Source organism: Gobius niger, assembly GCF_951799975.1.
Source record: "Gobius niger genome assembly, chromosome: 14".
Lineage (NCBI taxonomy): Eukaryota > Metazoa > Chordata > Actinopteri > Gobiiformes > Gobiidae > Gobius > Gobius niger.
In genome coordinates, this window is record NC_136865.1 from 6,964,859 (window position 1) to 6,980,563 (window position 15,705).

At 41.2% G+C, this 15,705-nt stretch overlaps 1 protein-coding gene across 1 annotated transcript in view; it reads left to right on the forward strand.

Moving 5' to 3' along the window:
• The window catches only part of LOC306974159 (neurexophilin-1-like), a 75,742-nt gene extending 73,817 nt beyond the window's left edge, over positions 1-1,925 (forward strand). The window contains exon 2 of the mRNA XM_079571329.1: positions 350-1,925. Coding sequence (XP_079427455.1) covers positions 350-1,105 — 756 coding nt within the window. The 3' untranslated portion in view covers positions 1,106-1,925. The remainder of the gene's footprint in view (positions 1-349) is intronic.
• The last annotated feature ends 13,780 nt before the right edge of the window (positions 1,926-15,705 follow it).

Below are 15,705 nucleotides of genomic sequence, written 5' to 3' on the forward strand. Positions count from 1 at the left end.
CTCGTGTCAAAACATGCACAAGGGGTGAATCCTGCAGATGTGGAGATGGGTCTGAAGGAACTGCACTGTGGCTCTTCATTAATTTCAGACTTTTAAACACAATTTTAGACTTCATTTTGATGAACCCCAAGTTAGTTCTATTTTCGACTTTCTTCATGTCTAGAAAAATGAACTTTGAAAACCTAAGATCTAATGAGGAATAAACGCTGTCCATTACCAAGACAAGACTTTTACGACTTCAAACTCGGTCAAATACCTCCATTATGTTTCCGCAAAGAAGGTCACTGTAGCTGTTTTGTCTGGAAAATATAACAAGTTCTAATCTTCGTTCTCTCTCTGTCATCCACAGGTCACAAGTGCCCACGCCTCCAAGTCGGACATCATCAAATCAGGAAGCCCCAAATCCACGCTAAAGCATATATGGACAGAAAGCAGCAAGGACTTGTCCATCAGTAGGTTGCTCTCACAAACTCTCCACGGCAAGGAGAACAACACGGCATTGGACCTCCGCTACGACACCCCGGAACCCTACTCCGAGCAGGACCTATGGGACTGGCTGAGGAACACCACGGACCTCCAGGACTCACGGCCGCGGGCCAAGCGGCGGCCCATGGTCAAGACGGGCAAGTTCAAAAAGATGTTCGGCTGGGGGGACTTCCATTCCAACATCAAGACCGTCAAGCTCAACCTGCTCATCACCGGGAAAATCGTGGACCACGGAAACGGCACGTTCAGCGTCTACTTCCGGCACAACTCCACGGGCCAAGGCAACGTGTCGGTTAGCTTGGTCCCGCCGACGAAGATCGTAGAGTTCGACGTGGCCGCGCAGCAGTCGGTGATCGACGCCAAGGATTCCAAGTCCTTCAACTGCCGCATCGAGTACGAGAAGGTCGAAAAGGGAGCTAAGAATACGCTGTGCAACTTCGATCCTTCCAAAACGTGCTACCAAGAACAGACCCAGAGTCATGTTTCCTGGCTGTGCTCGAAGCCTTTCAAAGTGATCTGCATCTTCATATCGTTCTACAGCACCGACTACAAACTGGTTCAGAAAGTTTGCCCGGACTACAACTACCATAGTGACACTCCTTACTTCCCCTCTGGCTGACACTACGATAGGGCAATCACGTGCGGACCAGTGGAGTACAGACTGGGGCGTCTACTCAGAGAAACCTTACCATCAACGTTCTTTCTATTAGTTCCCCCAATCTTAACACCATCGACTTGAAATCGACTTTTGAGTTTCCTAAAGGTAGTAGTCAGAATATTGTTTCCTAGATGACCTCCTGTGATGCTAGTGTAGTTGGCGATATCCATGCAGCGTTCAGGTTGTCCTCGGATGTCGGAAAATTCCAAGTTCGACCCCTTTCTGACACTGATACTTGACACCTCTGATCCTTCTTTATTTTTATTAGAAAAAACAAGATGGCGGTGCCTCTGTAGTTATAAAATGCAGTGTTTGCTTTGTGATACTAATGTTGCAAACAGGCTAATGACCACAAGAACTAACCCTGCTTTATAATTGATTTATTAAATCATAATGTAGCCACAGTTGAGGTATAATGGGGCCATATTTGACTTGATTTTATCCAGATTTGTATCTTACATTATTGCCTCACAGCCATTAAACTTGAGTGGTATTTCCAGACGAGACTTTCGACCTCCGGGGACAAATGAAACTTAGCAGAAGATAAACTTTCCTATTTCTTAAAAAGGACATTGTCATCCCAGAACACTTTTATGTTTTTTGTTGTTGTGAAGACCTAAAAATTTAGAATTAGATTCCTCGAGACGACTTTTAAATGATGAACTGTTTTGCGTGGATCTGTTTCAACTTGATGTATTACCAGAGATTTAGTTGTGATTTGGACCTACAGTGCAGTATAATTGTTTTGTTGTCATTTGTCAAACATTTTTCTCTCATCTTTTTTTTGTCTTCTTTCTAAAAAAAACTAAAAAATAACATACGCCAAATTCGGTTGACCTAGGAAATAAAAATAATGTGATAGTAAAATAACACTGACGTTTTGAGTTTGTTCTCACTTTGGTTTACAACTTCGCGTGGTCGGCAGGATATTTTTCTGTGGCAAACCATGTTTTACCTTTTATTGAAGTGGGTATTGATGTCAAACGTGGACTGAATTGTAAGATTTGACCTATGACTTACCTTACTGTACCTTCATTTTTTATGTTTGCCCAATGTGTCCTGTCAAATGATCCAAAATGGTTTAATGATGGAACAATTTCACCCTTGACTTTTAAAATATTTTTTTTTCATTTGTTAGACTCCTCAGACACATTTCCTGTCATAGTTAGCTTGTTTGTTTGTTTGTTTTTTGGTTATCTTTTTCCATGGCTGTTATGTTTTAGTTTCTCCTTTTCCAAATATAACTGTGCATTATCCCCTGGACGAAACGGATTGTCGTCCCAGCTGTGCTTTGGAGAATTCCATGCAAAACTGGAAACCTACTTAAAACAACAAAAAAAAAGAAATAAAAACAAACACCTTGCAAGGCAGCTGAAGAGGAACGGCTGAGCATTCAAAGATTCTGGCGGTGAGATGTTCTTTCCTTTTTTTTTCCTGGTTGGAAATAGATCCGTAACTTTGGGCGACTGCAGCAAACTCTGTCGTTGACTCTGGACTAGATGTGGTCGCTTCATTTCGGGCTAACTGTGGCCCTTGGGGAAAGGGGCTTGCTCATTGTCACTTATATCAAATGTAATGTATTGAATTATATCCTAGAGCCTAATTTGTATGAATGATTTGTATTGTACATAGTCGAATCCCAATGGCGCTGCTTCTGTACATTTTCCCCATGAGCTGTGTGTTCCCCCCCTTGTCCACTCCATTTATGCTCGTTCTTGGTTCTTGGAACAAAGTAAATGATGTTTCTGCCCTAGATGTGACTCATGAAAACAGAACTCCTGTACAGAAGCTGTAAAACTTGACGAAATATATGAAAAGTATTCACTAAAGTTTTCTTTATTGAGGGAGGTACAGGGCTGGAGATGTACATAAAAATTAAAGATTACAGTAAATTTTACCAATTCAATTTCGTTTGGTGTGAGTCATTTCAAACCATGATCAGGCACAATGTTATCGACTTTTACTTTTGAATGGCTAGAATGACCATCTTTGCACTGAATAAGACCGCATTTTCAGTCAGTTCTCACACACCGCTATCAAAGGCTCTAATCAGATTTAAAAAGTAATGTTCACTTAAGTAATTTCTTCAGCTCTGCTGGACCTGTTCTGAGCAACTTCAACTGCTTTTATTATGGTACCGTAGATTTGTTAGCGAGCCGTCAGCAAGACTTGTGGCTTAAATCTGGTTTGAATTAACCCTGCTTTCAGTGGAGGGTGGGCCAAGCTACATATGAAAACTACACATTAATGGAAACGATCTAATGTGAAATTAAATCTCAGATGTCCTTTAGAGCAGTGGTTGCAAATGGTGAGGCTTCAGGACCCCAGGATGACAAGCCATGACCAAAATAAAAATGTGATGTCACGTATCGTATAGAATATTGTATTTTCCACACCGTTTTTTTATTGAACAAGGAGTAGCTATGCCTTTAAAGCAGTACTAAGTAACTTGTTTACCTTAATAAATCCTTTCCGTAGTCCCTGTGGGGGTAATACAAGTGTTTATGGGATGATTGGAGGGTCTTTCATCTCCCCCTGGTGTCTCTGGCCAGAAAACCATGTTTGCAACTTGACTGCCACCGGTGCGGAGAAAGCAATACACACTAATGGAATCACGAAGAAGAAGCTAACAGGCTAACGGGCAAAGCTAACTGCGGGCTAACGTCACTTTAAACAGTATTTACAGCCAAGTTTGAGTGAAAAAAAAATATTTTCATTGTATAATTGGATGCACAGTAACCCTCTCTCCCTTCGCCTTTCTTGTCAGGGTAGTATTTACTCTCCAAGACAATTAATAAGTTAAAAAATCGTAACTTGCTACGACACCTGCAGTTGCGCTCATGGCCTCTAGGGGGAAGAGTTACTTAGTACTGCTTTAAGATTGAAAGTTTAATCAAAACAACCCAAGAACATTCATTTTAACAGACTCTGATCGTGCTTCTGTGCAGTTTCAGATTGAAAATATTGAAAAACCAAAGTTTTCTTTTGGGTCCCGACCCACCAGAGAATCAACAGCATGGATATGAAAAGAGAAATGATTCCTAAGTGATATGAAGTCAGTTTGAGGCTAGAACAGTATCCCAAATTTGGAGAGCAAGACCCACCTCTTTACTCATGAGTTTGCCGTCTTGTCAAAAAAGTACAAATGATGTTAGATTTAATGCCTAGACTGCACAAGAGGATCGGGAGGTTGGTTTGGGAGCACAATAGTTACAATTGGAATTCGTTTTGCAATGTATCGCAATACTCCCTTGTTGCGATATGTGTATCGTATCAGAAACTATGCATCGCAATACTTTTGATACTCTAACTTAGTTATAGTAGGTATAGAAAAGTGTTTTGACTTAAATATAGTTTTGGTGCAACAGAGCCAGACTTCTGAAATGCTTCGGCCATTTGAGCTTTTCAAAGTGTTTGAATCAATGTCAGACTGATTTACATTTAATTATACACAACACAACTTGTGCTTTTTGTTTTTTTTTATTCATTTGGGGTAAACGATCGTTGTTTGTTATAATGAAAAATTATACAGTCGTGCTTGAATACCCTGGCAGAAGTTTAGATTTATTTATTTTTTACTATATTTCAACCCCATTTATGGTTAAACAACTGAGTTTTCTCTATTTAAATCATAATGAAAAAAGAAAGTACCAAAAATGACCCTGATCAAAGTCTATGATCAAGAGGAATGGGCCGCTTTACCACTAGATTATATACAGAGCTTCTCCACAACTACCACAAAAGACTCTAAGCTGTCATTGGTTTTAAGGTGGGCAAACACACAGAACTGTGGTATGTAAACTTTAGATCAGGGCTATTTTTTCTTTTTTCATTATGATTTAAAATAGCAAACTCGGTAGTTTCACCACAAATGGCTTCACACAACCACTAACTATTTCATATTCTTTGAAAAATCATCAAAAAAAATCAACAATTCTGCCAGGGTGTGTAAACTTTCAAGCACAACTGTAAATGTAATACTAAATGCATTAGAATATTGTATCGCAATATCGTATCGGGCCCTCAGTATTGTGATATTGGATCGTGACAAAAAATATATATTGTCCCAGCCCCCAATTAAGTTTCTTAAAGCAGTACTAAGTAACGTGTTTACCTTAATAAATCCTTTCCGTAGTCCCTGTGGGGGTAATACAAGTGTTTATGGGATGATTGGAGGGTCTTTCATCTCCCCCTGGTGTCTCTTGCCAGAAAACCATGTTTGCAACTTGACTGCCACCGGTGCGGAGAAAGCAATACACACTAGTGGAATCACGAAGAAGAAGCTAACATGCTAACGGGCAAAGCTAACTGCGGGCTAACGTCACTTTAAACAGTATTTACAGCCAAGTTTGAGTGAAAAAAAATATTTTCATTGTATAATTGGATGCACAGTAACCCTCTCTCCCTTCGCCTTTCCTGTCAGCGTAGTATTTACTCTCCAAGACAATTGATAAGTTAAAAAATTGTAACTTGCTACTACACCTGCAGTTGCGCTTATGGCCTCTAGGGGGAAGAGTTACTTAGTACTGCTTTAAAAGCTACAAATTCCAAATATGTTTTGAAGCATCAGTCGGCATTTTAAAACATTTCTTTCCCCGACCAGAAGTACAGTCATAGAAATTAGAACTGCACAAACAACATTTCGTGTAAAGGGCAATCAGGGCGCATTGAGGTGCCTTGTGTACGAATTGCACGGTTTAAATAAACTTGCCTTGCCTTGCCAATCTTTTTTTACTGAGCATGAACAGAATTGAACAATGAGTGACATTTTGTTGCCTGTGAAACTGAATTTTGAAAGTTTTCCAACTCTACGAAATGAACCAATTATAAATAGCTAGAAACATTAGATTCCGTTTTCACAGTTATTTATGTTCACGGCGATATTAAACCATCAAAATTGTCAACTTGTCATAGCTGTCAGGACTTGAAAAAACATGTGGCAATGTGTACGGGCCGTCGCCTTGGTTACTGCCATGAAATAGTTTAGTATGGGTAACTCTTATGTTTCAGAACGCTCAAGCCCAATTATGCCTCAGTGATTGTTTTGACTACATGTGCGCGTCGTATGTCCGATTCCGTATAGTCGTCTTGCTGTGATTAATTACCCGGCCGTCGTATTTTCACACAGACAAACCGCCTTTATGTAAACAGCCCGCGTTGCCTGCACTGTCAAAGCGACTCGGAACACTTAAGCTCTGCGCCTGACTTTAATTACTTCTCGCGAGCGTCTTCTGATCCGGCGCCATGTGCGATGGAGCAGATTGCCAGAGAAGTCGGACACATCGGCGGGGAAAATAAAAACAAAAAAATGAAAAAAAAATGAAAAAAAAGCCAAAACAAAACACGTGCGTCGGGATCCCCGGGAGACGCGGAGATTGGGTTGCGGCGGCCGATAGCGTCTGTCGAGGGACGTCGCAGCGGCACCTGCTATATCCAATCCTGTGACTGTGCGGTTCGCATCAGCGCTGGGGTTTAAGCAGATTAGCGCATCCGGGGGGACTGGGGATCCGTTATCCGTGAATGCCGTTAGCTAGCTAGTTTGCAGTTTATCAGTAATTATGGCGCGTGCCAGGTTGGAGTGTTCACCAGGGTGCTTTTGTGGCTCTCTCTAATAAGTATAGCAGGCATCCAAAAGTTTGCCCTCAGCGCGAGTTTTTAACAAGCCACCAGGGAGATCCCCGGCATGCGATAGCGGTGGTTTAAATAGCATTAATGCGGAGACGACACATACACAAGTGGTGCCAGTGACGGGATCTGGGGGCAACATGATGGCGCGTCATTGTAAGCCGGTCCTGTGTGGGGTTTGCCTGTTCTCCGCATCCTCCGACCAATAAAAACATGTTGAACAGTTCCTTGTTAGGGACCCCGAAATGAGAATTGTTCAAATAAAAGGTCAAATCCAAAATAAATAAATAGACTGCCTTTAAAAATCTTGGCCATACACAATAGACAGTGGGAGGGAAAAGTAAGTACACCGATCTCATAAAATGTGGTCTGATCTTCATCAAAATCACAAGAATGAGTAAACAGTGTCTGCTTAAACTAATACCACCCACACGTTTACATTTGATCATATTTTTATTGGCCATAACATGTGAACATTCACAGGAGAGCGTGGAATAAGTAAGTACACCCCCTGAATCTCGCTGAACTGCAGCAGTTTTGTAAAGAGGAGTGGTCCAAGATTTTATCCTGATCGTTGTGAGCGTCTAATGGGCACCTACAGGAAACGTCTGGATGAAGTTATTGCTGCCAAAAAAACAGCTATTTAATTACTTATTCCATGCTGTTGTGAATGTTTACATGTAATGGTCAATAAAAATATGATAAAATGTAAATGTGTGGGTGGTATTAGTTTAAGCAGACACTGTTTACTCATTCTTGTGATTTTGATAAAGATCAGACCACATCTTGTGACCAATTTAGGCAGAAACTTAAGAAATTCCAAACGGTGTACTCACTGTTTCCCCCCACTGTAGAGGTGTTGGTAATAACACCTTATTTAGCCTTAAAGCAGTACTAAGTAACTCTTCCCCCTAGAGGCCATAAGCGCAACTGCAGGTGTCGTAGCAAGTTACGATTTTTTAACTTATTAATTGTCTTGGAGAGTAAATACTACGCTGACAGGAAAGGCGAAGGGAGAGAGGGTTACTGTGCATCCAATTATACAATGGAAATATTTTTTTTCCACTCAAAGTGACGTTAGCCCGCAGTTAGCTTTGCCCGTTAGCATGTTAGCTTCTTCTTCGTGATTCCATTAGTGTGTATTGCTTTCTCCGCACCGGTGGCAGTCAAGTTGCAAACATGGTTTTCTGGCCAGAGACACCAGGGGGAGATGAAAGACCCTCCAGTCATCCCATTAACACTTGTATTACCCCCACAGGGACTACGAAAAGTATTTATTAAGGTAAACACGTTACTTAGTACTGCTGCTTTAATAAATTACGAAGTAGCACTTCATTCATCATGAACAATTCATTAGTTAAGTGTGACTAACTCTTTATAACTACTTAACAATGAATAAGTGAAGTATGTAAAGAACTATTCATTATGAGTTAGGCATCAAGGCGAGACACAGCAGGTGAAAGTATAGGTTTTTTTAGGCAGTGGTCGTAGTGGAGGTTTTTAGCTAGTTTTTTAACATCTTAGTTTTCATGTGATGACTTTTGTCCATGGCCGAGGCGGAGATATCCCGGAAGTAGCTCCTATGTCGTTTCACAAAGCCGTCTTTCCCATTATTATTATTATTATTATTAATAAAACAGTACTAAGTAACTCTTGCCCCTAGAGGCCATAAGTGCAACTGCAGGTGTCGTAGCATGTTGTGATTTTTTAAATGATGAATTGTCCGTGAGAGTAAATACTACACTGAAAGAAAAGACGAAGGGAGAGAGGGATATTATACATCCAATTACACAACGGAGATGTTTTTTTTTCTTTGGCGCCAGCCCGCAGTTAGTTTTGCCCGTTAGCCTGTTAGCTTCTTCTTCGTGATTCCATTAGTGTGTAGTGGGGCCTCCGACCCGGTGCAGGGATGGTGCAAGTGTAGTTTTCTGGCCAGAGACCCCAGGGGGAGATGAAAGACCCCCCAATCATTCCATTAACCCTTGTATTACCCCCAGAGGAAAGGATTTATTAAAGTAAACAACTCACTGAGTATTGCTTTAAAGACGGAGCAGCTTTTGGAGAGTAGAATAAAACAAAAAAATGTCTGACAAAATAGCAGTTTACCAAACCCTGGTCATTGATTTCTGTCAGAAGCACCATCCTCCTGCTCAAACCTGTTTCACACCCCTTAACAATGTTAACCGGGTTCAAAGCAACTCTTAAGTCAAAAACTATCAAATAAATACACGCCTCGTAAAGCTAATCCAAGTATGAAACTACAAAAGAGTATGTTACAAACTTGTGCAGAGTGAATCCTTCAGTGAACCTCCGTCATCATCCTTAACCTTCTCCTGAAACCACAAGTGACAGTTTGGTTTTCGGACTCGCAATAGCCGGCGCCCCAACTGCGCAGATCCTAAAGTGATTACCGAAAAAACTAATCATTTCCCCGCAATTAGAATGATTAAACCTAGAGGACTATTTTTTTTTTTTTTTTTGCCGTCTGCGTGGCTACGGCAACGAGGTGGCAACAAAGCCGTGCGGCAAATTGCATTAGGACGTGCCACAGAAGTGTATTAAAATGCAAATGTACAGCTGTTAATAGTTCTTCAAAAACCAATAATCCCCCACAGTCAGTCATGTGTCAAAACGGTTAATGGAAAAATATCCCAGAGGCTTGGAGGGGACTTTTTTTCTTTTTTTTCCCCCCGTTCCTTCTCCATTTCGCATTTGATTAAAGCAGAAATTCAGAGCAGAGTGAGGTGGTGGTGACAGCGCGGCATAGGTCAGGATGGTGGAGATGTCAGGAATTGGCGAGGATGTCTCAATGTAACGGTAAGATGTGGAGCCCATTGTTGGGGGAGAACGATAGGATTTAGATACGGGCTCTCGAGGGAGGCGGCTTCATCTTGTATATGTAAAGGGTATAAGCGTTGTGTCATGGACGTGAGGACGACACCACTTGTGGGAAGGTGTGTCGGCTTTGGAAATGGAGGAGAGCGTGTTTCCTGTGTGGAGGACAATGGAGTCGACAGATTTTTCCATTCTCTCCAGTTCAGCTTTACCAAAATCTAAGAGCTTCTGGACTTAAGCATACAGCCTCTATGCCAGTGTGACGCCTCATTTGAAAGCTAAGACCTACAAAACTGATCGAAATGGATCTTTTTCCTCGCTTTGTTACCGTGTTGTCATCATTGTTTTCATGTTCTTTTCCCTCATCTTATTTAATAATAATAATAATAATAATAATAATAATGCATTGGTTTTATATAGCACTTTTCTGGATACTCAAAGACGTTTACATTGCACAGCTGCCCTGGGGTAGACTGACGGAAGCGAGGCAACCAGTCTGCGCCATCGGCCCCTCCAACCACCACCAACCACTCACTCGCTCACAACATTCGCTAGGCTTCCTGGTGTTTCCCAAACGGTCTCCCATCCAAGTACCGACCAGGCCCTTCCCTGCTTAGCTTCCAAGCTCTGACGGGATTGGGCAGAGCAAAGGCGGTATGACCACATTTCATCACTTTTGTTGTCAGTTTTTTGTTGCTTCTTGATTTGGATAATGTCACATTGGATCACGAAGAAGAAGCTAACAGGCTAATGGGCAAAGCTAACAGCGGGCTAGCACCACATAAACAGTATTTACAGCCAAGTTTCAGTGAAAAAAATGATCTTCATTGTGTAATTGGATGTACAATATCCCTCTCTCCCTTTGTCTTTTCTGTCAGCGTAGTATTTACTCTCGCGGACAATTAATGAGTAAAAAACACAACATGCTAGGGGGTGTACTACGAAGCAGGATTAGAGGGTTAGTGGGGTTAGTTTAGCGTTAACCCTGGTTTTGCTGCACCACAAAGCTGGATAACTTGGGTAGATCTCCATGGAAACATGCACTTATAGCTCATAACCTCTGGACCAGGTTTAGTTTTCAGCTTTGATAAGAAGACGTCTCTTAGACCAATCAGAGCAGAGAATCATTCGCTTTGTCGCCCAAACTCTTTGGTGTACAGCAGTGTTAATTTTGACAACATATTTTTATTTAATTTTGACTAAAATGTCATTTAATTTAAGTCGAGATTTAGTCAAAAAAATCTTTGCAATTTTAGTCTAGTTTTAGTCGACTAAAATTGCATGTCAATTTAGTCGACTAAATTTAAGACTAATTTAGTCGACTTTGCATTGATAATATTCATTATAATCATATTTAATGTTGTTCCTCTGCTTCATGGAGCTGCTCCACATGAACAAAGCTCAGAGCTGATCCTTTGGCAGTGACTTTACATGATCTGAGGCTCTTTCAGACGCTCAATAGAAGTTTGGATGATTTTAGTCTCTCCTTTTCATTTTTATTTAGTCTTATTTTAGTCGACTAAAATATCTGGACATTTTAGTCATAGTTTTAGTCTCATGAGAAACTTTTAATTTAGTTTTAGTCCAATTTTAGTCGTCAAAAATATCACTTTGACTAAAATTAAGACTAAATATTTTAGTCGATGAAATTAACACTGGTGTACAGAAGGAGTGAGGAGGAGAGAGGGACGAAGAGGAAGAACCTTGAGCAGCGGCGAGAAAATTCCTTTATTTCAAAGCACGCATGGATTCTACGCAGTGTGCTAAACTAACGTTCCCATTGAAAGCATTTTCTGACCCCTTTCCCTATTGCATGGTGGAGTGAAACTCTTTTCTTCAGAATAATAAAAAGGTATACAAAAATTGTTAAGACTGAGTAAGTAAGTAATCTTTATTTATATAGCACCTTTCACAGACAAAAGTGCTTCACTACACAATTAAAAATCAGAAATGACATACGATACAACACAGAAATCATAGCAGCCCAAAATTAAAAGCTTGAACAAATAAATGTGTCTTCAGATCGCTTTTGAAGGAATCAACAGAGTCAATAGAGCACAAAGAGGGCGGAAGATCGTTCCAGAGCCTGGGAGCAACAGCCTGGAAGGATCAGTCACCTCTAGTACGAGAACTTGTACGTGGAACCTCTGGCAGATTCTGATCCACAGACCTCAGAGCCTGTGCAGGGCTGGATCAGATCACTGATGTAAGGAGCCTGACCGTGCACGGCTCTGAAAACTAGAACCAACATTTTAAACTTGATCCTATAGGACACTGGCAGCCAATGAAGCTGTTTTAAAATAGGAGATATGTGGGTCCTCCTGTTGGAGCAGGTCAGAATTCTCGCTGCAGAGAATTGCAGTCGAGAAACGCATGAATGATGAGCTCCAAATCATTACGACCATATCCCTAAGTTTAGAAAGTTCCCTTAGTTGAAAGAAGCAGTTCCTCGTTACTGCTTACACTGCTGCACTAGTGACATGTCTTTACAATGACCCCTTATTGGGCAGCTGTTTTTTTTTTTTTCATTTGTTTTTTTGCAAGATCAAGTTCAAATTTATTTATAAAGCAAATTTAACACAACATCGCTGCCCAAAGTGCTATACACAAAATTACATGAATATAAAAATGCAACATGATGATAATGATAATAATGATGCATTGATTTTATTCACCTTATTCTGCCCCGCCCACTTTTGCCACTTTTTGCTTTGACAGACACTTCTATACTATTCTATATATACTATATATACACTCAAATCTGATGTTTAGTCGATTGATTTGTTTAAAATGGCTAATGTTCATTTGCACCAACATGTTGACACTGCACCGTTTCTCTGCGCGGCCGAAAAACGGCTTTGTTTTCGTGTAGTGGCTGATTTTATGTGGACTTCTCCAGCCCCATGTTAACACATAGGAGAAAAGGGGCGGGCACTACTCATGGCGGCGCCCACGCGAGTCTCTGGAATAAGGTGAATATAGTGCTTTTCTGGAGACTTAAAGACGCTTCACATAATCATTTTTTATTTATTTATTTTTTCATTTATTTATTCATTTATTTCAGGCAATGGCACAGAACGTACAGTATACAGTATGTAAACATGATGATCCATTTCTACCTGAAAGGGAGTGGGAAGAAGTTAATTTATTTAATCCCACCCCCAGTTCCCCGTTCAGAGATGAATACATTCAACTTCACTGTTACTTTGTTCCAGGATTATTATACAAATGTTATGTCATGGTGGCGTAACCACAGGTAACAATAATTATTACATTGTAACATAAATTTATACTAACAACGTAAGGAGGATGAACAATACCAACGATGGTAAGGAAACACTGAGCACTTGTTAAAGGAATAGGCCACCGTTTTTACATACTGAGATACAGTATGTTCTTCCCTTAGCTTTGACGAGTTCTTTAGGACCTGTCTGATCTTCACCCGTGCCTTCAGTCACGTAAACACAGCGCAGACAGCGTTAGCATTTAGCCTCTCCCCCTCTCCTCTATAGCTCCAAAACAGGTCAAGATAGAAGCTACCAAGCTCTTCCACGTTTTCCCTATTTAAATATGGTTACGTGAAGTGTTACACTACAAAGTATAATTACACAAAATTAAACAATGTGGATTTTCTAAGCGGATAAAAAGGGGGAACTATATTGTAAGGCATAATAATACCAAGAGTAGTACGAAATCCGCGCAGTAATCTTCACTTTACTGTGCGGATGCCAATTTACTCCTGGTATTATTACGCCTTACAATATAGTATCTTCTATCTTGACCAGTTTTGGAGCTATAGTGAAGAGAGCAGGAGAGGCTAAATGCTAACGCCGTCTGCGCTGTGTTTACGTGACTGAAGGCACGGGTGAAGATCAGACAGGTCCTAAAGAACTCGTCAAAGCTAAGGTAAGAACATATCTCAGTATGGAAAAACGGTGGCCTATTCCTTTAACACTATGAGACAACAGACCCTCATCTCTTAAATTTTGACCAGACCTGATCTTTATAAAACCGTTTAAATCGATGGACGGTTTCGCATTGCTTGTGCTGTAAGTCCAGTTTGTTCCAGTTGATGAAGTTTACATTGAATCATCATGATGGCCATCGGAACAACCCTATTAGGAATGAGTTTGGACCAAAACTAACAATTAAAACAATAATATACTCCAAGTCTTTATAATTCTAACTTGTATACATAAAAAAAAAAACTGGTATGGGGCTTTAAGATTCCACCATAGGGAAACACCACGAGCCCGTGTTCCTGGCCGGTGTATTGCAGTCATCCGCTGTTGCAGGTGGAGGAGAGGTCAGATGTAGAAGACAGTGACGAGATAAGAGAACAAAAGCCCGAGATTTAGCCTCAAAGTCTCGCATTTAATCCATCTTCTCGTACACTGTATCGCGCGCTTTTATCAAAGGACCAAGCCTGGCCACGCTCCGACATTAAAGCTCTCTCTTCCCATCGCAGAAAAAAAAAGAGACAAAAGAACATGGCACGACCAACTTTGAGATTTCAAACTGTTAAAAGGATGAAACGAAGTGTGCTTCTGACACATTTGTTAGCAGCGGGAGGCCTCGCGTGGAGCCTCTCTCTCTGCATTAAGGGGCTGCATATTAAGCGCTCGCGAGGAAGGAGACGGCGCGGGAGTGTTTGCGTGACATTTCCAAAGGGCACAGGTAAAAACCAAGGTGTGCTTTTAATTCTGCGTTATGGCATTTGCCGAAAGAGGAAGAACGGGCCATTTTTGCCCAAAATAGTGAAATGAAAGCAGCGGAGACACAGCGGGCGGATTGCACACGGAAATGGTGTTTTTAGGACGTCGTCGGTGGAGAACTTTTAATATTCTGTTTTTGTGCTGAACATAGGCCTGAATGTAGGGCTGGCATTCTGCGGCTGACATTTGAAGCTTAATGTCCTTGTGTTACACTGCTGCTTTCTCCACAAAAACATATTTACAGCCCTGACTCTTCGGTCATATTTGAGTAATCCTGCACGTTCAAGCTTACTGATTGGAATGCCAAAATTGCCCTCCACATCGCGACGACAATCAGCTGAACCGCCTGACCAATAAAAAGCAAGAGTCGCCACCAAAAAAGGCCACACGCTCATATATGTGGTTGTAGCTTTGATCACAACACTCGTCTCTGTGACATTGTTTCAAAAAAAAGCGATGCCGTGAAGATCCAGTGTTGTATTTATTTTTCACTACCATCTTGTATTGATGATGGGAGAGTGTGACCACAGCACAAAGCCTTCTCCAGCACATCCCTAAGATTCTCAGTGGGGTTAAGACCTGAATTCTGCGGCGGTCAATCACTCTGTCACAATGGGAGCCCAGTGAAACATGGCTTTGTCATCTTGGAATACACCTGTGCCGCTAGATTGAAATAACCCGGTCGTTCAGGATGTTCAGTTCAGGTAGTCAGTTTGGGCACATAATAATGCTGAACCTGACGTCTCTTTCAGACTGCGCGCGGATCCGAGCGCCCTTTGCGGCCGGACTACCTCGCGGCGTGCTGCATGTATTCACACTGCCACAGAGCGGGGGCGAAGTACCTAGAGTAGTATTGGACTCAAAACAACTTCTCGTGGTTCATTCTAAAGCAATGCTAAAATAATTATAAGATAGGAATACAACTGATATACGATACGATACGATACGATATACTTTATTAATCCCGAAGGAAATTCAGTTTATCAGCTGCACAATCAAGTCACACATACAAACATCAAATTTAAAATAACAGTGCAGAGAATAAATATAATAGTAATTTAAAAGTATAAAAATATAGAGGTATTAAAAAACTCTAAAAAAAACTATAAAAAACATTTCACTCTCATTTAACCCCTCCCCCCAAGGATTTGTTATACAGCCTGATCGCTCTGGGCAAGAAGGATCTCCTGAGCCTGTCCTTTGAGCAGGAGAGCGAGAGCAGCCTCTCACTGAAGGAGCTCCTCTGCTTCATCACAAGCTCATGCAGGGGGTGGTCTCTGTTGTCCATTACAGAGAGCAGCTTCTCCAGAGTTCTCTTCTCCGAGATTGCCTCTACAGAGTCCTGATCGGCCCTAATCACAGGGCCTTTCTAATTAGTTTGTCCAG